The 22,591-nt window shown below is 41.6% G+C and overlaps 2 protein-coding genes across 3 annotated transcripts in view; one reads left to right on the plus strand and one right to left on the minus strand.

Moving 5' to 3' along the window:
- Positions 1-3,053, plus strand: part of COQ6 (coenzyme Q6, monooxygenase) — a 9,937-nt gene extending 6,884 nt beyond the window's left edge. Inside the window, exons 10-12 of the mRNA XM_009280696.1 lie at positions 1,010-1,125; positions 1,556-1,722; positions 2,886-3,053. Coding sequence (XP_009278971.1) covers positions 1,010-1,125; positions 1,556-1,722; positions 2,886-2,915 — 313 coding nt within the window. The 3' untranslated portion in view covers positions 2,916-3,053. The remainder of the gene's footprint in view (positions 1-1,009; positions 1,126-1,555; positions 1,723-2,885) is intronic.
- A 508-nt stretch (positions 3,054-3,561) lies between these two features.
- ENTPD5 (ectonucleoside triphosphate diphosphohydrolase 5) overlaps positions 3,562-22,591 on the minus strand; it is a 24,237-nt gene continuing 5,207 nt past the window's right edge. The window contains exons 2-14 of one of the 2 annotated variants that reach the window (XM_009280697.2): positions 22,271-22,548; positions 20,941-21,020; positions 18,766-18,909; positions 18,309-18,384; positions 16,665-16,700; positions 15,705-15,793; positions 12,904-12,983; positions 11,672-11,733; positions 10,109-10,210; positions 9,063-9,203; positions 8,651-8,707; positions 7,500-7,615; positions 3,562-7,313 (exon numbers count right to left, since the gene is read on the minus strand). In XM_009280697.2, the coding sequence (XP_009278972.1) occupies positions 7,227-7,313; positions 7,500-7,615; positions 8,651-8,707; positions 9,063-9,203; positions 10,109-10,210; positions 11,672-11,733; positions 12,904-12,983; positions 15,705-15,793; positions 16,665-16,700; positions 18,309-18,384; positions 18,766-18,909; positions 20,941-21,020; positions 22,271-22,548 (1,348 nt within the window). In that variant the 3' untranslated portion in view covers positions 3,562-7,226. The remainder of the gene's footprint in view (positions 7,314-7,499; positions 7,616-8,650; positions 8,708-9,062; positions 9,204-10,108; positions 10,211-11,671; positions 11,734-12,903; positions 12,984-15,704; positions 15,794-16,664; positions 16,701-18,308; positions 18,385-18,765; positions 18,910-20,940; positions 21,021-22,270; positions 22,549-22,591) is intronic. The other variant, XM_009280699.2, reaches the window with a different exon arrangement.

Consider the following 22,591-nt stretch of genomic DNA (forward strand, 5'->3'; position numbering starts at 1 on the left):
TGGAGTCCCCATCCCTGGAGGTATTTAAAAGACGTGTAGATGATGCGCTTAGGGACATGGTTTAGTGGGCATGGTGGTGTTGGGTTGACGGTTGGACTCAATGATCTTAGAGGTCTTTTCCAACCTCTATGATTCTATGATTCTATCTCATGCTGGGCCTGTACTTCCCCAAACATTGTAGCAGCCATTTTGTGTACCAGTTTGAGTTTTAAACTCTCCTTTCTTGAACATGAATGACAAAACTTACAAATTATTCTGGATGGGATGTCATAGGCTTTTGTACGGTGGCCTATAGAAATAGGAAAATATCTCATCTTTTACATTCTAAGGGTGCATGTACCTCTTGCTCCGCCACAGCTGCAATACACTGGTAGCTTATAGTAATTCTTGGATGCCGTATTACACTTCAGGTACTTCTCATCTGTCCAACTTGTGAGCCACTCTGCTTGGGAGCACTCTGTGCTTCATAGCTTGTTAAAGTGCGTGATCCTAAATTTCACACCCAAACTTCATTTCATTTCTCTATCTTGAAGACTCCCTTATCAATATGCCTGGCTTTGTCCTTTACAGACAAGTCTGCTCATAAAAGAACCTGATTTTGTTTCTGTTCAATGATATCCCACTTCTCTCCCATTCATGATGTCCATCTACTTTGTGCTTGTGAAATGTGCCAGTGATGTACCTCCTGTTGTGCCAAGGTCACTTACAAAAACATTAAGGCCTTTTCCACACATGATCTGAGAGGACTTTGGCTAGTTACCTCTTTATAATTTTTCCTTTCAGAACTGCTTTTTGTTACCTCCCCTTTGTCTTGCTTCTTACAACTGGAGAGGCAGTCAGGTAGTTCAGCATAGCATGCAAGGAGGTTCTGGATAAAGCGTATATGGCGCTGTAAGGTGGTGTTCATTGCAAAGAGGTGAGGAGTGCTATACTGATCCCTTCTGGGGTTTGTCAGCCATTATGGCTTTCTTCAAGAAGGGGTATAAAGTTCTGTCTTCTCTTGTTCCAGGGATGCAGCGCACAGAGTCCACCCACTTGCAGGACAAGGTGTAAACTTGGGCTTTGGTGATATTGCTTGTTTAGCCCATCACCTCAGTGCAGCAGCCTTCAGTGGGAGCGATCTGGGTAAGGATCCAAGACAATGAAGTGGCAGTAAGATGATTAGTCTTACAGGCCTTTGCTGCTAACATCAGGACAAGCATTATCTCTGTTTGCAGGTTAAGCGTGCTGCTATGTGTGTTTGAAAGGCACAGGTGCCTTTGAAGCAAAACTGTTCTGATGTCCATTGGCTGTGGAGCAGTTTAAAAGATTTTTTGGATGCAGTTTCCATCCCACAAATCTCAAAGCTGCTTTAAAAAAAAAAGTTCTGCAGGATGGTAGTTAAAGAGGGGGTGAGATGAAGATCACTAGCTGTTGGAAGGAGGCCTTTATTAAGATGGGCCATTTCTCTGTTCTTTTTCTGTGTTTTCAGTTGTCAGTGGAGACCGCTATATAGATAAGATGCACAGTTCTTTTGTGGCAAGTAAATTTTAATATGAGCAATTATCTCTTCCAGGCTCCTTAAAACATCTCTTAAAGTTTGAGACAGAACGTCAGAGGCACAATGTCTCTTTGATAGCTGCTATTGATATGCTAAAGAGGCTTTACTCCACGAGGCTGGCTCCCTTGGTGCTGCTGAGGACATGGGGATTGCAAGCAACAAATGCCCTGCCTCCTGTCAAAGTAAGAATCTCACTTTAGTGAGGGCTGTAGGAAGAGTCCAGAACTATTTGTGAAACACACAAGCTGTGAAGATTTTTTTCTTTTTAAAAGAAACATTTTTGGTTGGAAAATGCTACTTGTTCAAACTGAGGTTTTGTGTCCTGAATGAGCCTGAGGAGTTCCTAAATAACTGGTGGCTCGGTACTAACGGTTTCTCCTGCAGCACAAAGGAAGATGAGGATCTAAGTGTCTATACTCTGTATCAGTAGTTAGAGGTTAAAAGTCATTAGAAGTCTTTGGCTTTATTTTGTTACGGAATTAAAATGTGGAACCTTGAACTGCATTCCAGAAATGCACTATGAAAAACCATCCCTATGAAGACACAGCTTCACTAAGCACAAGACATCAGGTGACTTGACTTGACAGATGTGGCATGCAGCTCATACGAGCTATCTGTTTCTGTGCTGTTTTGCCATGTGAAATTGTCCTCATGGCAGAAGTGCAAGTCTCTATAATGGAAATTACCTGAGGAAGGCAGTGGTGAGGAGGTTGTCTTAAACACAGACCCTCTGTTTGCAGCCTATCTGCCTAAATTCTGCACCGTTTGACCTAGTTGCTGGATTTTCATGAGGTTCCTTAAGCCACCTGCTCTCAAAGCTTCCAAGCACCCTCAAATTAAATTCCTCATTTCTGGATTTGAGTGTTTTATTCCACAAATCAAGTCACCTTCTTCCTATTAAACACAGTAGCCTGTTTCCTTTGTGTTATGGTTGCAGTTAAGACGCTACCTGAGTTGAAGAGCAGTAAATTCCTAAGGCATAGTAGCTGCCACTGGTAAGGTGTCTTTATTAGTTGCACTAAAAAGAGGACTGTGTTGCTGCTTCAGTGCTCAAATTTTTTTTTCTGCTTCTCTGTTTAAAGCAGAAAACCAAATGAAGACCTCTTTTTCTGAGCATAGAACCTGTTGGTAACACCTCTGTTTGTGCTACTCCGGAGGGAAAGGAACGCTGCAACTTCTTTAATTTTCTAGCATACAGGGATAGGTGCTCTGCGCTTGGCTAAAAAGGCTGACAAAGACCTGTTGTCCATATATATGTAAAAGGGAAGGAGACTATAGCTGCTTTCTAGAATGTATGCTTATTACCAGTTTATGAATTACTTACCTTTTTCTTCCCCTCTTTTAGGAGCAAATCATGGCTTTTGCCAGCAAGTGATCTGTTGTCAGTTTGGAACAGCAGCTTGCCAGTGAATGCATTGCCCTTATAAGGACTGTGACTGACTTGAATCTTTGAATTGTGATATTTTAATTTAACAATAAAACTGAGGCATTGAGCTGTGTAATACAGCATCCAGTGGTTTATGCAAAAGTTCTGTCTCATCTGCTCTCCTCAAGAGGATTTAGGGTCTCTTCCTCTAGTACCATGATGTCTTCAGCCACAGAACTATCTGTACAATGTGCTTTTAATTTGCACCTTTTGAATTGAAGACTGAGGTGGAAACAGCCGTCTTCTGGCAAATGCGGTGCTGAATTTTGCCAGCTACAACTTTTGCTGCTTAATTACTTTCAGTTTTCTCTGATGTGATTTGTAGAGCTGTAGTGTCACTCCAGGGTTCTTAGCACTTCCTGGACTCAGAAAGGATGGGTAGTTTTCAGTAGAGGAGAGCCAACTCATGATGGCAGATATGTTTTAAAGCTCTAATCTGTCTCTCTTTCTTTCACCCTTCTCCCTGCCCTTCTCTTGGTGCTTTATTTAATAATGGTGTTTCTTGTGGAACTGGCTAGTCTTAAGGGCTCCATGAAAAAGAGATGCAAGACAACAATAATGTCTAGGAAAGAAAACTGCACCACAACATCTTGAATACTGTTAAAAATGCTTTAATTACTAAAATAGACATTCAGGATATTCTGTCTTAGGTTCCAAACACCAGCCTCCTGCATTAGACATTTGATGCTCACGACATTGAGTGAGTACTGCCCACAGGCAAGACTTACACATATGGTTAACCAGTATCAGGAATTAACATCAGAAAGAATGGAACATAAGTTTTGAACTGAAAGCCATTACTTGTGCTTCTTCAGTCACTCATATTAGGCAGTTCCTGTTAGTGACTGGCTAAAAGACACTACAAAGGAAGAGATAAAAATCAGGGCTGCAAGTAGAACTCTTCTCTTAAAAGGCTGCTTAGTCTTTAGTTAAGCTAATAAATAATCTCATTGCACTAGGGTAAGTGTGAGGACTTGACTGGCTTCTCTAGATCCCCCACCCACCTTGAGTAGTTCAGATGTAAACAGCAGGGGCTGAATTCTGCAATTTCTTGCAAAAGAAACCTTTGAGCTGAGTTTTTGTTTCTCTCATGACTGCAGGACCAGGCCCCTGATGGAGAGCAGCAGTTTTGCTTCAGGTAATGAATTGTGCCACTGACAAATGAAGGCCCTGAGCATTTGGATTTAATGCAACTTTGGTACTGGGAAGCAGATGCTCCCACCTAGCATTTGTAGTACCAGAGCCTGAGGCAAAGAACACAGAAAAGAAACTTCCCCTGCGTGGTACCTGTCTTGTTCTAGACCATCCTCCCTTCAGACAAAACCAAACCCTTAAGTACTCCTCAGGGCTAGCGTCTATTCAGGTGGCAGATACGCTGCTGCTGCTTGTTCCTTACATGTAACATCCCACCTTCTGTTCCTGTTTCAAATACAGCCTCACTGCTTATGGCTCTTAGCCCCAAGATCTAGTAAGAGTTTGTCATAGCACTGGCTCAGACTGAAAGAAGACTTTTGGATTATTAAATTAGCTAGTTCTCGGGAGTAGTGCAGCTGGGCTTGTAACCACTGCATCCTACTTTGTGTTCTCTGAGAATACAAAAATGAATACAATTGTTCACTGAAGACAAAATGAATGTGTTTGCAGTCACCTTGTTGTGCAGACCAGACCATGTACTAAGTTTTGCCAAACACTAGGAAGGGGAATAAGAAATGTTTGTGGCTGAGAAGAAGTACTACTTTCTTCATGTTCAAACAGAAGCTCCTAGTGAGGAAGGAACAGAAGTTTGGTGTGACACTGAGGAATTTCCCAACATGGATCTCAAAACAGATTCTGGTAAGGAGGAGTACAGGTAGGATGAGCATTTCATATTTCAGAGAAACAGCCTGAATTTACAGCAAGGTGTCAGTGGTGGGACGAGTACGGGTAGCTCCATCCCCAACCCTTGGACTCCTGCTGCTGACTGAACTTGTTCAACCAAAGGCACACCTTGCACCCTAGCGCTCTAAAACCTGAGTTATGAGAAGGGGGTAGCTTAATCAGCCACAGCCAAACTTGCGCTGCTAACTAGAGGAAGTGGACTAATGTTCACAGTAAGGCAAATTTCTAAGTCTCCAAACTGCTTGGCAAGATTAGCGAGGGCATGAGTACGCTTCTTCCTCCCCTTGCTGGGAATTGCCAATTATTTTCAAATCCAGTTTGCAGAGAAGGTAGCGTGAGGGCAGTCTTTGGTTTTACAGAATTGGGAAAGGTGTGTTACAGCAAACAGGTAAGTGCAAATGCCTGACAGGAAAGTGTTCATCGCAAGAGATCAGTGGATAAAAGCTTCCCTTAGTCACGTGTGTAATACCTCTCTGTTCCTATGACTGGGGCAAATTCATCTTTACGTTACACATTCCATGGTGAGTAGAAGATACTAATTTTTTGCTAAATAGGAGCAAACAGATGAGCTAGCTGCCAGCTATTTCATGGGATGGAAAAAGTTGTCTCTACAGCTGTTTCTGTTTAGGACAATGCAAGGTCTGCACTTGGAGCCTCAAGGAATTTGAGCAATCTTGATGTTCTCTACAGCCAATTAAACAAGAAAATCAGGATCCTACAGCCCAGCTTTCTAGCCTATCTGACAAGATGCTTTATTTAAAATACTGATCTTCCACTGCTTCTATGTGTTTGGTGTGAAAGAGATGGCAAGATTCACTTTAAACTGTTACTCGAATAGCTTCATGCTATCCTGACAGAAGTTTTGGACTTCCTAAAGAGCTGCAACCCCTTCATTGGATGCACTGTTCCTAAAGCCCTGCTCTATATGTTAAAAACAATTCCAGAGCAATGCAGGGCTGCACACACCATTTTATGGGTCTAACTCCACTATATTAAATTAAAGAGAAATTAAGTTTAAAACAATTTAAAATGAACAAGGGATAAGCAAACAAGGGATAAGAAAGCAAAGCTACTTTGCTCTTGTTCTCCCTCTGTTTCTGATGCTAATTCCATGCTCTCCCTATTTTTGTCTATTAACTGAAAAACCAACTTGTTTCACCACAGCTCTGCATTCAGAGGAGGTTCCTGAGGAGAGCACACGAAGCGATAAGCCCAAACTTTCAGATGGGAAACCACACCTTAGAGCTCACTCAACAAAATGGGCTGTGGTGTTCTAACGGCTCACTGGCCCAGCAGGTCTCTCTGGGTTGTGCAAGGCCTATTTCCCTTGTGCTAGCACTAGACTTGACTCTTCAGTGAGCCAATTTAACTCAAGTTTGGTGTCGTGAATTGGTTCACCAAAGAACCTGAGGAGCACCAGCATCAGAGGAAGGAAGGCTGTGGGAGTGCCTTGCTGAGAGCGGAGAAACAGAACCGCCTCTCACGGCAAAGTGAGATATCAGATCAGCCATTTCATCTGACTGCACCCTTCATTTCCTTGTGGGTGTAACATGACAAACATTTCTTTTGGCAGTGGAGTTTAAATAGCTGGCACTGCTGTCTAGTTGTGCCAGCACAACCACGTGTTACGGCTACATGCTAAATGCATCAAGTTATCAGGTCTGGTAGCCAGATGTACAGTATAGCTGCACAGATTTGTAAAGGGCAGCAAAAAGGAACACAGTCAGGCACACATTCTGCTTAGGAAACGACTGCTGCCTAAAGAAATGCTTGGTAAGTTACAACCTATGTTTTAGCCAACACCTTTCCCAAAACCATGCCCAAAGCACGCTTATAGCAGGCCCCTTCTTGAAAGACTGGAGTCGTCTTGCAATGTATTAGCTAAACTAACAGCCAGGTACTTGGAACGCTGAGGCTGGCAGCATCCAGAGTTGTTCACTTTTCTCTGAATGACTGTTGATGCCATCTTTAATTTCTGTATTTAACATCTCACAAGCAAACCTAAGTTATGGATGTTTAAAATAAAAGGGGGAGGGGAAATCACATGTCTGTAACAGTCTACCACTCTCTGTGCTTCTAGCGATGGGATGCTATCCAAACGTGCTGGTGAAAGCTGGCTTTGAGCCCCTTGCAGATACTCTGCTGAAGTTTAGGCCTTTTGACTTTCAGAAGGCAGCTTCTGGATCATTTATGGCAATCACAATTATAAGACATACTGTGGCAACTCTCATTATGCACGATGCCAGTCTGGGGTGAAGATCTGTTCTGTAGCTTTGGTCCATGTTCTGCTCTGTGACCAACTCCAGCTGAACAACATACCTGGAGATTTCAATTGCCTTCTCAGCCTTTCAGAAATGCTGAAGTCCACAGGAATGTCACAGCTCAATAGGTTATCCCCAGAGACTGCAGTAGGTGAAAGGTAGCACCCAAAGTCCAGCTTGTCTCTATGTTGTTCACTTTCTTTGTTAACTATAAAGGAAGAAAAAGAAGTTGTTCCCAACAGTTCTCTAGATTCATATGTTGCACAGATGACAGCAACTACATGTAATGACCTGGAAAGACTCAGTAGATAATTAGCCAGAAAAATGAACTAATGCATATTGATTGATAAGAGAAATCTGGAAGCTGGCTTTGGGATTTAACTGTTTTTCTCACCTGTAGGAGCGTGTTGTCCCTAAATCCAAAACCTTCCTTTAGTAAAGCAGTGATATAAGTGAGATCCATGCAGAGGAAAGGACTGGCTGAGTTGTACCTCTCCATGTTATCACAGACTAGAGAAGGAAGAAGAAAAAAAAAAAAAAAAGGATCTCAGCAAAATAAAGGAGCTTTTATCCACATTATACATTTGAACTGACCTCAAGCCAAAGCCTACTAAAACAAGTAGGCTTTCTCATTGAAATGAGAAAAAGAGCATTAGTTTAGGATCGCAGACTTGATCTGATGCTCTAAAGCTAAATAAATGGTTTGATGGTGTTAACATCTTAGCTGCATCTTTGGAAATAAGCTCTCTCAGTATCCCAGGGAAACAAAACAAAACAAACACACTCAAACTTTAGAGCCTAATCCCCCTATTCAAAACAATCTGAGTCTCTACGGAGATTAAGTTTAACTGAAAAATCATTAGAATTTAGGTCCTATTTTAGAAAAAAGTCAGTCCTGAACTACATAATTAAGCATCTTCTGGTGACAAATACGGTCTACTAATCATCATGAGGATGATCACAATTCAGAGGTAATGTCTTGCTCTGTAAGCTAAAGTTTTAGCCATCAGTAGCATGGCAAGGTGGGAGCTCTTTTTTTCACAGGAGGAGGTACAAAACTAGAACAAGTACTCAGGAAAAAAGTCAGGGGGAGGGAAAGGAATTCAGAAGAGGCTGTCAGACTTTAACAACCTCTGCTCTCTCCCTCCATTTTGTTAGAGACTAAAAAGGGTTTAAGGTGACAGACTTACAGAAGTCAGCACTCTCCTAAACTCAGGGAGTTGCAGTTTGACAGAAGGAGCTCTCGATACAGCAAATCCACTTTTTTTTGTACTGACATTTAGGAACTATCTCCCTCCTCTCCTGAACAGAACTGCGAAGCTGCTAACACTTTGTTTCCCCTCGCTGTTCTTCAGTACTTTCTTCTGCAACAGTTATAGGTGTTGGCAAATAAAAGCTAAGTAACATGACACGGAAGGTGTAAGTGGAATAAAGGTTAAACAAATTTCTTTTTAAAAATCAAACTCACATTATATACTTCCTATAGACATTGATATTTTTGTTATTTCTCATCCCCACCAGTTTCCCAAGTCTCATGACTATTACCTTCTTTGGCTTTTCTTTCAAAATCTTTCACTTCCAGAATACCTCCCTGTTCACAATCTGAAAAGGAAGAGGTGAGAAAACATCATCATAGACCTGAAAGCATTTGTGTTCTGTATCTAAGTTGACCCTAGAGTGCAACTCGGTAATGCTGGGCTAGGAGTGAGATCTGTTGGTAACAGAGGACAGAGCTGCAAGTATAACTGGAGCTCAGAGCACGAGTCTCATCTGCTGAACTCTGAACATTGAACTGCACTGACTGACACACGTTCATTCCCTGAAGGCATTTTGTGTATTTCCTCTTTCTCAACACCATTCCTTTTCCCTGCTCCCCACGGCTCCAGCCTCCAGGGTTCCTCTGTCCACCTTCTGGTTGACATGCTCACACGTAGTAGATTATCCCAAACCAATTTACCAATTAGGTTGGTGTCAACTGCGCGATCATAGTAATAGGAGAAAGCATAGAAGGAACTTCCACGAATCTCATCTGGTTGGTGCAGTTTCCCTTTGACAACCTTGAGTACTTCCAAGTAGCAAGGCTTGAATCCTGTTTCTCCTGTCAGGACAAACACAGATGGGGTGAGCCAAAGAGGTATATCCAGGAGATGGAAGAATCAGTGGCAATAGGATGAAAAAAGGAAGAAACGGAGATTAAAGCATCAGAAGAGATGAAAAGAGTTTAGATATCCCTTCCGTAATCCAGCATGGCACCTGCATGCAGGCGAGGACTCTAGATCACCATCATCAAGTGGAACTGGTTAGAGCAGATCATAGCAATATCTGAAAGGTGCGCTGCGCAAACTAGCGTAGGTGTATGAAAAGCTTCCTCCACATCAGGCAAAACTTCCATTGTTATGTTCAGTGGTCAGCAGAATCTCATTTACATTTGCAACCACCTGCTAGATAAAACCTTACTTTCCCTCTCCATCACACTGTAGTTTTATCAATCCACTCCACACACATCAAATCTGCAACTCAGCTCTCATGTTCCCCACTGTAAAGCAAAGCAACATCAGTCACCAAAGGGGTCTGTTCTAGTCACTGAAGGTAGCAGCTTCACCCTCTGTATGCAGCATTAGGGACAGTATCTTAAGAAATAGTTCCACAAGTGAGGTACGCTTTGGCCTACCAGTTATTGTACCCTAACACAGCCAGAGTTTTTGCACTTGGCTCAAATCCTCAGGAAAAGCTCTCTTATTTGCACAAGTAACTCTTAACGTTTCCTATAAAGGTAGCATTTGTATTAAGAGATCACAGAGAGTGCTCTCAGAGTACGGAGAGTGCAGGCCAGCTACTCTTACAGCTTCAGATTTTTCTTTTGACTTTGTCAAAAGTCCACATCTATGACTGGACAGGTATCCTTCATAACCCAAGGTAACCGATGGAGTATTTGCCAAGGAAAAACTCAGATTCTGAAGACAAGATTTATCTTACAAGAAGCAACAAGTCTCCTTAGTTTACCTTCTTTGATGCCACCATACTGGTATTTCACTCCCCCGAAGTGCCACTCTGCCTCCAGCTGCTTTGGCAAACAAGAACTGCGGAACATTTGTCCATCCACAGCTGGAATGAAACAAGAGGGGAGAGTCAGAAAGGATAAAATTTAACACAGTTATCGATCAATATGCAGAACCAGAAAAGAAGAGGCTGAAAGATCTTCATTAAGGTCTTTAAGCAAAAGTATGGAAATCTGAATTGATGGATGCTGCACAAACCGATTATAAATTAAGGATCAGTCTCAGTCTGGAAAAGTTGTGTCCGTTTTGTCCTGCAAGCTGCAGAGCAGCTGGGCTTGTCATTTGTTAATGAGAGATAAATGGTAGAAGAATATCTGGATAACGGCTGTTCACCACAGAAGACAAGAAACAAGAGAGGTAATTAATTAAACACACAGATACACAAACCCTAACAAACAGCAGATAACCGTGACAAACCAACAAACTGAGCAATGAAGACAAAAACTCCTAAGACACTGATCAATGGCCACTACAGGATCCACTGAATGTACCCTTGAAGGGTTCAACCAGAAATACTGCAACTGGTAGGAAGAAAACATGATTATTGTGGCCAGCACAGGTCTCTCAGAAAAAGCAAACTTCTTACAGATTGGTTAAGGGGGATTGTGGGACTGTGCAAAATTTACTATGGGATGTTTAGGGGAAGGCTCAAAGGCAGGGAAAGGGGGAATCAAGGGATCAGGGAAGCACAAGTGTGGGAAAATGGAGGGGACAATAAAAGAAGGCAATCACAAGTAAGCAAGCAGCTGGTCAGTATGCTTTTCTGGCTGAGCCTTGTGACCAATCACTGCAGTCTGTCCTATCTTCTTCTTAAACCCTATTCCCAACTATTTTTGATTTGAGTACATTCCAGTAATTAACGCAAGTCCATCTAGCTGGCAAGTAAGAATCCAGAAGGTGGAAAGACCCCAGGTCCTGGCCAGAGACTGGACAAAAGGCCCAAGGTCTGGGCATGAAGACTGGAAGGACTTAAGGTCTGGGTCAGAGACTGGAAAGACTCAGGAATGTGAGCATGCATTCAGGTTAGTGAGTGAGAGTATGTGTGCCATGCTCGTGGATTTCAAGCTAGATTAGTCAGTGAATACAGCAGGAGGTCTGGGGGAACACGGCGGGCCAGGCAGATACCAGAGAGACCTAGAAAGCGGGTTTGGCCTAAGCAGCAATCGTTAGGAAAAGGATCTATTCATGCTGTTTGTGTTTCTGTGGATGCTTGTAAAGCTGTGCGTTTGTGGCTGGCCATGTCTATATGGTGTTTGTATGTTCCCATGTGCATTTCTGGAATTTGCACTCAGTCTCACTGATGGCTGAACCTGGAAACAGGGAAAAGCAGCTGTCTCACAAGACAACTCCTTAACAAGCGGTAGCTTGTTTCCAGACAGATCTATACCAGCGAAAACATAGAAAAGCACAAGATACAGAAGTGAAGACACGGGAAATGGGCTGCTGACACAAGACTAAGTCTAACCACCTCTTCAAAAATCTTGGATGTTTTATCATATGAACATACCTTCCATATTCAAAGCTCCAAGTGTTGCTAGTCTGGCAGCTTTTAGTCCAAACCCCAAATAGCTGCGAACAACAAAGACAGACATTACAGTTTTAATTCTTGCACATCTGGTATGCTTCACCCATAGCCTCTTCCTAAATCCCAGAATACCCAAACCAAATTTCCTTCCTCTGCTTCCCACAAGTCTCCCCTCTCTAAAACAGAGTTCCCTTTGCCAGAACAATTCCAAGTACCAAAAGAGTGACACAAACCCAAGAATTACAAAGAGCTGTACAATGGGTAAATCTAAAACTGCAGAAAGTGGTTAGAGCTGATGTGACATTTCTACAAGACATTCATGAAAAGCAAAAATGCACAGTCTTAAAAACGAGGGAGAAAGAAGGGTATGTGAGGAGTGCATGGGGAATAGGATGGCCATTCTTATGTCACACACATAGGACTATGTGCTCTTAGGACAGAGCTAATAGGAGAACTGCAGAACCTCCCGCTAAATGGGAGCTGTGCCTTTGTGTGAAATTCACCTGTTTGACTCCACAGATTACCGCTATACTCATTACAAGCTAGGATGCGAACAACATTTATGAGAAAGTCATTACACGTTGCTGGCTTCAGCAACACAGCTAGATTAAAAACCTGTTGGCCTTTTGTTCCCACCTCTATGTTTGGCTACTTATCCCTTTAGTCATGTCAATACAAACGTTTACAGAATAATCAGAGTTAAACTAACTCTATTATATATGGTCCAGTTCTCACTGGACTGTAAGTCATGCAGGTAAACTCTGGATTTCACTGCAGACATCTCAGAAACTTGTTAGCTTAACGCAGTAAGCACAATTATATTATTCCAGGCCAGGTATCCCCTTATCCTCTCTGACCAGGTTTAGGTTCTGACTACTGGCACGATATCCACCTTTCTGCTTGGTCCAGAATATTTGGCTTGAAACCAGCAATAAGAATTCTTCTCCTTAAATATAGTGACTCGTAATGCTTCCTCTTTATTTGACAGACTGACTAATATTCCCTTGCAGTGATATTAACCATGATCCTGGAACGTTTCCAGTCAATTAATGTCATGTTCCACTTCAACTAATGTTTCAAGCAGATAAGAAAACGAGTAAAAAAGTCATGGTCCCAACAGCTGGTAACGGGATGACATGGCTATTTGTGGTTAGCTCAGGGGCTGCAGAAAGACTGATTTTTCCAGCGAAGACAGCAGCCTTTTTGCTCCTCACCTGTGGGTATAGAGCTTGTAGGTGCTATTAAACATTTCAAATGAGGTAAGAAAATCCCCAGGGGTTTCCTTCAAAGTTTCCTAAAAGTTAAGTAAAAGAAGAAACCTTTTAGTTTCTATTATGCAATAAAAAATAACCAACTTTGATGTAATATCACAGATACACCCATAGGGTTTACTGCACACTCATCTGATCTGCTTTGAAAACAAAGAACATTTTTCCAATGGGGCCCGCTGCTGTAATATCTGCAGCTTTTAACACTGAGTTTATTTATATGCAACTTTGTGTTACTTCAATGTATAATAGGGAAGCGCAACAGATCAGGATGAAAATACTTTCTAATTCAGGATACCTGAATTTTTCAGAGTACTTATGTGCTAGTCTATACATACACAGTCCCCATCAAAATCAGCTGCACTAGAAGCACTATGAACTTTTGCAAGTCAGACTAGACATCTCAATTCAGGAACTCAGAAGAATTAAAAATGCAAAGTAAAGTATAGGCCGCATTTTCACCATGTTAAATGTCATGCTGATACCCAAGGAAACACTGTGACCACTCGCTCCCGGTCTTAGGGCTGCTTTACCTCCTGGTTTAAGTGCTTTCCTCTAAATTAACCTCCTGTCTCACCACCTCCAGTTTTCCTCCTTTCACAGTCTTCCCTCTGTGCGCACCTCCGCCCCACTGGTACTCAGTCCATACCTTCTTGCCAGACTAACTGTCATATTCTTGTAAATCTGAACCAATTCAGGGCTCATTTACTGTTCCTTTGTTTCCAGTCCCCAAGATCTCAATCCCAGTTTCTGTCTTTCCTCTGCTAGTGACCTCATTCTCCCATCCCTTCTTGGCCCTGTGCATTCATATCAGACACGCTGTTACTCTGGGCCAAGCAGCAGAATCTCAGAGAGGACTGAAGCTGCAGAGTGCCTGTAGTTACCATTCAAGTAAGCCGATACAGCAAAAATAACCCAGATCTGGAATTGTAGAGTCCTAGACAGAAGTCTGCTCGAAGCTGAAAGAGATTTGGCAGTATTCAGCTTGAGTTTCTCCTTTACAAATACAAACTGAAATTTGTTTTGGGCCTCAGATAGATTTTCATTGGAATGGCAGGCACATCCTTGACCCAACACACCCAGACCCTGCCATATTTTGAGTTCTGTTCCTAAACCTTACGTCACAAAAACTTTTAAACAGGAGAGATCCTGAAAAAAAAAAATTGTTTGGAGATAACAACTGGCTTTTTTCATGCCTTACTTTCACAAAAATGTAGAAATCCTCACACCCCTCCCAAATGAGGCAGGCACCAGACAGACAATTTCATAATGATTATGATTGGTTTTCAGTTGCTTATCACTTTGGCAATAATACCATGAGAATCATAACACTAGCTTAAAAACAGCTCCATGCAGTTACCATTATATGTCCTCTATTTTCTTGTAATCTCTATTTCATCAACGAATCTCTTACTATTACAGTATTTTGTTCAAAATGAATACAAGAGCAAACATGTGACTGCCTCAGATTGCAGGAAGGGAAAAAAACCCTCTGGAAATCAAAGGGGGAAATCCCTGCTAATTCCATCAGATGGGAAAAACTCTTCAGAAACATACTGAGCTGTATATGTGTTTTTTGTACAAACTTGACAATACAGGTGAGAAGCAGACATAGCGTAAAAGCAGGCAACGTGAACCTTGGCTTCCACACCGCCCTATGAATTCACACCATTGGTCCTGGTCAGTAGCAAACCCTCGAGGCATTTTCCAGCAAGGCTCTAAGGAGACGTTTCAATCCTGAGCTGCAGTTCAGCCTACTTCACAGCTCTATTTATTCTCCAAAACCCTGACATGCAACACCCTTTCCCGTTGGTCCAGTGCCCACTTTAGCAGGTGTTATCAACACAAAACAGAGGGCAAGCCCAGAGTACTTGAGGCTTTGCTGAACAGGATAAGGTTGCATGTCATGTTTCAACGTGACCCACCACTGCAGAAGTAAAATATCCTGATACGAAAACCATGTGTTTCGTGGTCCCCAAACACCCTTTGAGACTATCAATTTCTGTCAACAAAAAAATGTTAAACAAAGGACTCCTTCAGAAAGGGGGACAAAAACAACTTCACAATATCAAGGTACAGAATGCTATAGTGCCCTTCCAATACCCATGTAATTTTCCCATGCAAACCTTAGACTTGGGTCCCAGTTCAAACTGTTTCTAAAGAGCTATAAAATTCCTGACAAATCCAGCAGAGATGGACTGAGGGGCAGAGAGGGGTATTCTCAAAGAAAATGAGAAGAAATTGATAAGAAAACAAAGAGGGATTGGCTGTGCTATTATAGAAGACGTTTGCCCCGTGAGACACCCCCTTCCAAAATTTAGTGAGGATCTGCTATCAGACTGGAATGGGGGGGGAAAAAAAAAAAAAAGATAACTCGGAGCAGACCCTAAATTTCTTGTAATATGCAAGAATACTCCCTGGAAATGTTCTACATCTATTGAATACAAAATAATTGTCTGCATTAATGGGGCTTTCCCAGCCTGGGTCTAGAAAATAAAAGCTGTTTCTCTTTGGTTTTACCCATTTTCTTTCTTTCTTTTTTCTTCCTTGTTATCCAGGCTTCTTTGTTTGCAAGTGCCTATCAGCCAACTGCTGATGTCAAAGGGAACAGAAATATAGATGTTCTGTACACCACAGATGTTCTGCTTGTGCCAGTGCTGACAAAATTATATCAGAGAGTACAGCAGTGCTCAGGTCTCTCCACTGGCCCTGTGGTCCCAACCCGTGCAATTTTAACCACTCCTCACCTCAAACCGTGGCAGGAATGTGATTTGGGTTGAGGCTCCTCCCAAGTCCAGAGTCCCAACAGTATGCTGGTTCTGGCCAGACAGCTGCCCTGCAAACAACAGCATGCTCAGAACATCCCCAAGTGCAAAATACTGCATGCATGTTCAGGCAGCCACCAAGTTAACACATTATCACAGCAATGCAGGAGGGCTGAGCTGGCCTTCAAAGACAAAAAACATCACAGAGAAAAGGTAGGCAAACAGAAGGTATTATGAAAAGATTCATAGGACTTTCCTCCTTGATTCCAATTCCACCTCCAAAGAGACAAAAGCAGATAAATCTCTAGGTATCCATCATAGCTGAAAGTAAGAGACGAAGTATCTCCTGCAGAAGACTGTCAAGGAGAGTACGTAAATTCTGTAACCACCATATAGCTGGTCAAGAGCAGTAGGAGAGGAAGGACAGTAAGAGCAGAACCAGCTATTATCATTTCTCTTCACCCACAGCAGCTTTTTTGCTTGCTCACGTATCTAGTAGAGTACTGATTTTCTGTTCTCTTCACTAGATTGCATTCCCAGAAATTCTTAGAGCCAGCAGGGCTAAAGCACCAGTGCATTCCCTGTTACACCATTTTAGTTGCATAATTGACGCTGGGATGAAGAACGTTGTAAAACCTTGTTTCCCACCTTCTAACAGATTAGCAGTACCACTCCCCTACATACATTACAGAAACCAGCTTGCCAGTGCTCCCAGTCCTGAGTAAATCCTGGCACCTTCTGGATTAAGATGCCTCCTTCTTACTACAGGTGTGGCTCACCCTCTGGAACAGCCTGCCCAAGACAATCCACTGCTTTAGCACTGGTGCCACAGTGGGGAGGAAAAGCAGGACGTGGCAACCAAGGCAGAGGAACTTAGGGTGATCACCTCCGCAGAAGAGACTCAAGTTCATATTTAGAGAGAAGTTATACAGAATTAACTACCTGTCAAAAAGTTCACAGTGATCCAGGCTAAAATTCCTGCAAGAGTGAAAAAGGAAAAAAAAAGTCACCACTGAATACTCCCACAACCTCCTGCCCACCCTTACCACCCCTCCACATGTTATTTATTTACCTGGAAATCATTACTAACTTAACGTAACCACCTCATACTTCAGAGATTAATTCAAACTTAATTATAAGTGATATGATGCATTATTGATTCATTAAAATCTCATAAGCTGGGATAGGTAGAACGTTTGTAATATCCATGGAACTGCAGCATGCACAAATTGTGTATTATCCAAACAATATGCAAAGAAGTAACGAGCTGACACAATGCACAAGTTTCCTTGGGCACTTTTTTTCCTCCCAGCATTTCAATTCCTAATCTGAAAATTGCATACACACCACTGTGTGTTTTAATGTTGTGGTTTCTGTAATTACACTACAGACATAGTGGCAACCAGTAAAACACAAACAACTCCTCTGACTCCAGCGGCTTGCTTGACACTGGTATGATTCTCACCCAAACATAGGCAAACATGTGACAGTAGATGAGGTGGGACTTTTAAATAAACCTTGGCAAGCTACACTGTGCTGTATTACGCCTCACTGGTCCTGCTCCCTGTCAATACAACACTTCTCCCTACTATACAATTCACCCGTTAATCCTAGTGACATACTATGCATTGCACCGTACTTCATCGAATACTTGCAGACTTCACGTTACTTCTCCTTTCCTCTTAGCACATATGGACAGATTTTGCTCTTTTATCTTCCTCCATTTATTAGTTGTTTAAGCGTCGTGACAATTCTTTTTGCTTTCCTTGAACACCTTCCAAACTGGCAATATATCTGCCATAATGAAGTGTTCAGAACTGAATGTAACATCACAGATGGCTCTTATCAGGCACCCATACAGAAGGATTATTACCTGCCTATTCTCCAAGGTAATATGTCTGGGTATGTAGCCAAAATGTTACAGTGGTCTGTTCTGCACTGCAAAATCATCACTTACTCCAAAGCTACAACATATTTCACCTTTTCTTGTATTTAGGTTACTTCCTTTGTTACTTTACTAGCTGCATTTTTCCAATCAGAATATTTTTTTAAATTTATTATTTTATTATTTATTTTGTTACCTAATTTTTTAATACTTGCCAATTGTCCTTCATTCTCCTCTAATATTCACAATGCTTCCAACCTTAACCCAAAAATTGATGAGCTAATCATGATAGATTGTTTTTAATGCTGATATTGCAGAATTTACTAGGCACTTTCCATAAGCTTCCTAGCTTGCTATGTATCATCATGTAGCCTTTGAGAGGTGGACACCATCTTTTTTCCACCAGTTCCCAGGAGCAGGCTTCAGCTGGTTAGCCTGCATTAGCCTGCATACTTATTTCTGAGATGAGGTTGTCTTCTGGAACCTCAGAAGGTTTTGGATGAAGCTTCATCTAGCTAACCAAGTAATCAACATCTCCTAGGAAAAGCAGGATTGAATTGTTTCAAACAGGGCTAGAAACCTTTTATTTCTTCCCTCAGTTTAGTGACCATTTCCCCTTCCTTCTCATGTCCGTAAGAGATCTCTCTCTCTCTTTCCCCCACTCCTCTTTGCTTTCATTTTTTCCTCCTTCTAAAACATACCTTCATAAGACCCATCCATGATGCTAACGCTGTCCTCTGTAACAAGAAATGGCGATTCCTCAAAGACTTCTCTCACCTGAAGAAAGAAATAATTATTAGATTCCTTGGTCTTAAGAGTCTTGTTCTGCTCTGACAGTGACAGAGAAAGTTTTCTTTTTCACAGTGGTATAAAATAAGACAAGTGTGTGGAGTAGATAAAATTATTCTTCTTTCAAGGGCCAGGAAAGAAAGGAACAAGTACTGTAGGTCCCTTTCCCCATGCCTTCTATCCACATCAAGACAGAGGATTTCAGGGTCATACAAGAAAGTCTGTAAAGTCTGTGAGTTTCATACTATCATGGGATTACAGTCACTTTTGACAGCTGAAATTCTCTTCTGCTAAATAGAATGGAGAACTGAGTCATGAAAGATGAAACAGGAGAGCAATACTAGTGCATCCAAAAGATCTTAGTATCACCTCTAAAAGCAGAGCCTGAGCTTTCTCCTCCGACAGCAAGCGCAGTCCAGCTGTGGCTTTTAACACTACTGGGGTCTTCTTCCAGAGATAAGGTGGCACAGCATCTATGGCCATGTCCAGCAATCTTCTGACAGTTTCAGCACCCTGAAAGGAAAAAGATGTTTTTCTTATGGTTTCCTCCTACAGGCCGTCAGAAAATAGGCCTCCCAATTCCCCCTCAACACTAGTGAAACCAGTATTCGATAGCAGAAGATACCTCACCCACACCCAAGATAAGGATAAAAACTGTGCTAGACATCTCATAAGAATCTTAGAGACAATGTCTGCATTGGAAGGACAAGTGTCTTCAGAGATGTATCTTAGGCAAGAGAAATGTCATTGTTTGTGGAAAGTATTATTTGAAAGGATGGAGGGAGGCGAGGGAACTGAGTATCTGACAAACCTAGACATTTTGCAGTATGATGAAGCTAAAAGTGGTACAATTACCGACTGAAGCTGCAAAGGTCAGGAGGAATGTCTGTAGATTTCACTAAATGCAACATAAGAATTCCAAGTGTGTCCATAGCAAGCAGTGTAATTAAAATGCCAGCTGTAGAATGGTTACCACACGAGGTACAGATGTCACTGGTAGGCTCTCAATTATTTACACTGCTCTAACAGTTTGGCATTAGAAATAAACATTCTCCTGTGAAACGTCTAGAAATTTCTTTTGGGTGAATTCTTCTCTCCTACCCAACAAACAAGATAATTTAGTGAAATAATGGGAGATCTCATCAAAGTTTAAAAAAATCCAAAAGTCATTCACTTTTCCATAAAGTTTCTCACTCAAATTCCTGTAGCACTGAATGCAACTGAGCAAACTGAGAAACCTGAAACTCCCCCTATGCTAGCCCCCAACTCCAAGACTGCTAAAGCACACAAGGTAGAGCATCTAATCTATCATTTCTCTGGTACCTCCTTTAGCTTGTGAAAGAGCTTACTGTCAGCACAAGGGACCTGGAAAATGGCAGCTTACTTCAGGACTGGCCCTGTGTATCACAACAGGAGGATTATTTTAGCATGCTCTGCTCTGTTGCTCGTTTCGGACTCCTGATCCAATAGAGTGGCACAGAACAAGTATACTGTGCATGAATTCACAACCACCCCCATTTGAAAATAAAGAGGATTGCACCTAACTTCAATTTCTTATTAAAATTATAAATTTATATGTTAATTAATACATCCGATTGTGGAAGACGGAACTGTCCAACTGTGTTTTGAAAAACTCTGTATATAAACAAATCAACAAGAGTCTTGAGGCAGTAGAAGAGTAACTGCCTGTACCTGAATCATTATTCAGCTAAAACTGTAATAAAATATTTGAACTGAGCATGACTGAAGCAAGTCCTACATATCACTGAGCACTGGCTTCCAAGCCATGGTTCCAAAGATAACAGCAAAGAATCACACCAAACAGATTATTGGAAGTCTGATGATAGAAGTAGAGAATACACTTAGAGAAATATTAAGACCTGACTTAACCTGCTAAGTGCATCTTTATTCTTCCTCTTCTCCATAACTTATTAACAAAAATTAACTTTTGTAGATCTGACTATACACACAAAAAAATTAAACATTTTTAGGAGTCAGAGAAATGAACCCTCTTTTTTAGTCATGTTACATTGACAAGCAAAGAAAACCCCTGCAGTCTTAACCCCTTACTTCTGAACTAAACAAATCAAACAAAAATACGCCCATTTTGAACTGTGACCAGCACTGAAAATTTCAACCAAAAGGAAGAATTGAGAAAATTAGTAGTAAATGAGACAGGAGTATATATTTACTTATATTTGGGGTAGCTATAGGGGAAATAAATATTGAATATGGATGCTGCTAGAGCCAAAAATCACTTTGTCTTTGAAATTCTCAAAGGCATATAGTCTAGTTACATATAGCGTTTAAGCAATTAATTAAGCCATTGTTCCACTGATGAAATATGTAGAACAGCTCCCATTTCCCTGTGTAGAAACTAACTCACAAAAGTAGAGCAACAGGTTTAGAGAGCCAGCAGTAGAACCTTTATATTTTTTCTTGACTCTCCACAATTACAATTAGTAATACTTGAACTGCTTGGTAGAGTCCAACTGATATTAGTAGAAGCAAGACCAACTCACAGGAAATGAAGGAGAGCCTTACCTTTTCAGGCTGATCAGCATATGCAGAAAGACCTGGCTTCACAGACTCAAAGATTTCCCCTTCCAACTCTGGAAGGTTTTCTGCACAAACGAAACATTACGTGAAACAGTCAACAACTCGAATCTTTTTCTTTAGTTTCAAAAAAGTTGCCTGCAACCCCTGTAAGGTGACTATCCTTGATTTCCCATTGCAAACAATACTATTCCCCTCCTAAAACAAGCACTGCTCCTTCACTTCAGGAACATATTTAACAGAATGTTGCCTTTGTATCCTCCAAATTCACAAACAATTTATTAAGAACATGTTGTTATAATTAGAAGTATGTTCATTTTGCATTTGTGAACTACAGTGAGTTATAGCAATGTAGTGTGACTGTGCCTAATCTTAACAAAATTTCTTTTCCTTTCTGTCCCCAAGCTAATTGTGAAATACTAATTCATATTAAGACACACGCAGTCAACTCCTGATTATTCTTAGGTGATTCATCCAACTCACAAACACAGAACAGAGCTGACTGGGCTCAAGCACTTGGCTGAAAAGCCAAACAAGTGTGACCACTGCTCCCAGAGCAGCTTGGGTCTAGAAGCTATCCCTGAGTATTGCATATTACAAGTCAGGCTGAGCTCATCAGAGCTGGACGTTGTACCAGTCCTTCCAAACTAAGGCTGAAATCATGTGAAGCCACATAGGTACTATGCATGGCCCTGATGGGCTTATTAGCTGTGTCCCATCAACCAGCCTTCAACCTTTGCAAATTTGCTGGCTCACTGTACCCAAGCAGATTCACCCTCTTGAATCCTGTTGTGTGTGGGTGCCTCTGCACTCTGTCAGAAGCAGATATACTGGAGCGTGGTGCATCTGCGCACAGGAGTTCTCCTGGAAATGGCTCAGACCTTCAGTGCTTATAATTCTTTAATTTACTGATTTTAATTTGCTACAAAACGTGACATATAAACATATGCAGAATTTAAGTATCTCTTGATACAATTCAAGGTAACATGCAACTTGACAAAAACAGCGAAAGCTTCTTTCCAACTCAGTGAGACATTCCTTTAAATAGCCACATAGATGAAAATCTCTGGAAGTTCAGAACTCTCCAGTATACCCAGAATTAAACCTCTGAGTTTCAAAAGATCTACAAAAAAGATATTTTCACAGCAAAACACCACCACAAATGGACAATAATCATCTGCCAGAGGACCATTTGAAGGACAAACTGTAGAAATCCTCAGCTGTTTCCAAATGCTGTGTTGGGAAAAAAAACGCTCTTTTGGGAAGCTGGAACCTAAGTCAACATACTCCAAGCGCACAGACTGACACGGGGTCTCACCTGGGCTCTTCTGCACAAAGGTGTAAATGTGAATCCGGGTTCCAGTGCTTCCTGCGTCAAACATTATGCCGTAAAAAGTGTTGGCTTTGGCATTTATAGGGCACACGTTAGGTGGAAAGAAATCCTGAAACCACATCTCCCTGTTCAAATGGGAAAGAACAAAGGACAAAGAGGAAAATGCCAATGCTAGAAGGATGGGAAGTCTGGAAGATGCCATCTTGCCAGGACCCCTTGAGGCAGTCAAGCATGGATCAGCAATCACAGAGTGACAGTAGGTCCTGTAAAGAAAAAAAGCAGGAATGGAAATTCCAAAGAGCCCTC

Source organism: Aptenodytes forsteri, unplaced genomic scaffold (assembly GCF_000699145.1).
Source record: "Aptenodytes forsteri isolate BGI_AS27 unplaced genomic scaffold, ASM69914v1 Scaffold193, whole genome shotgun sequence".
Taxonomy (NCBI): domain Eukaryota; kingdom Metazoa; phylum Chordata; class Aves; order Sphenisciformes; family Spheniscidae; genus Aptenodytes; species Aptenodytes forsteri.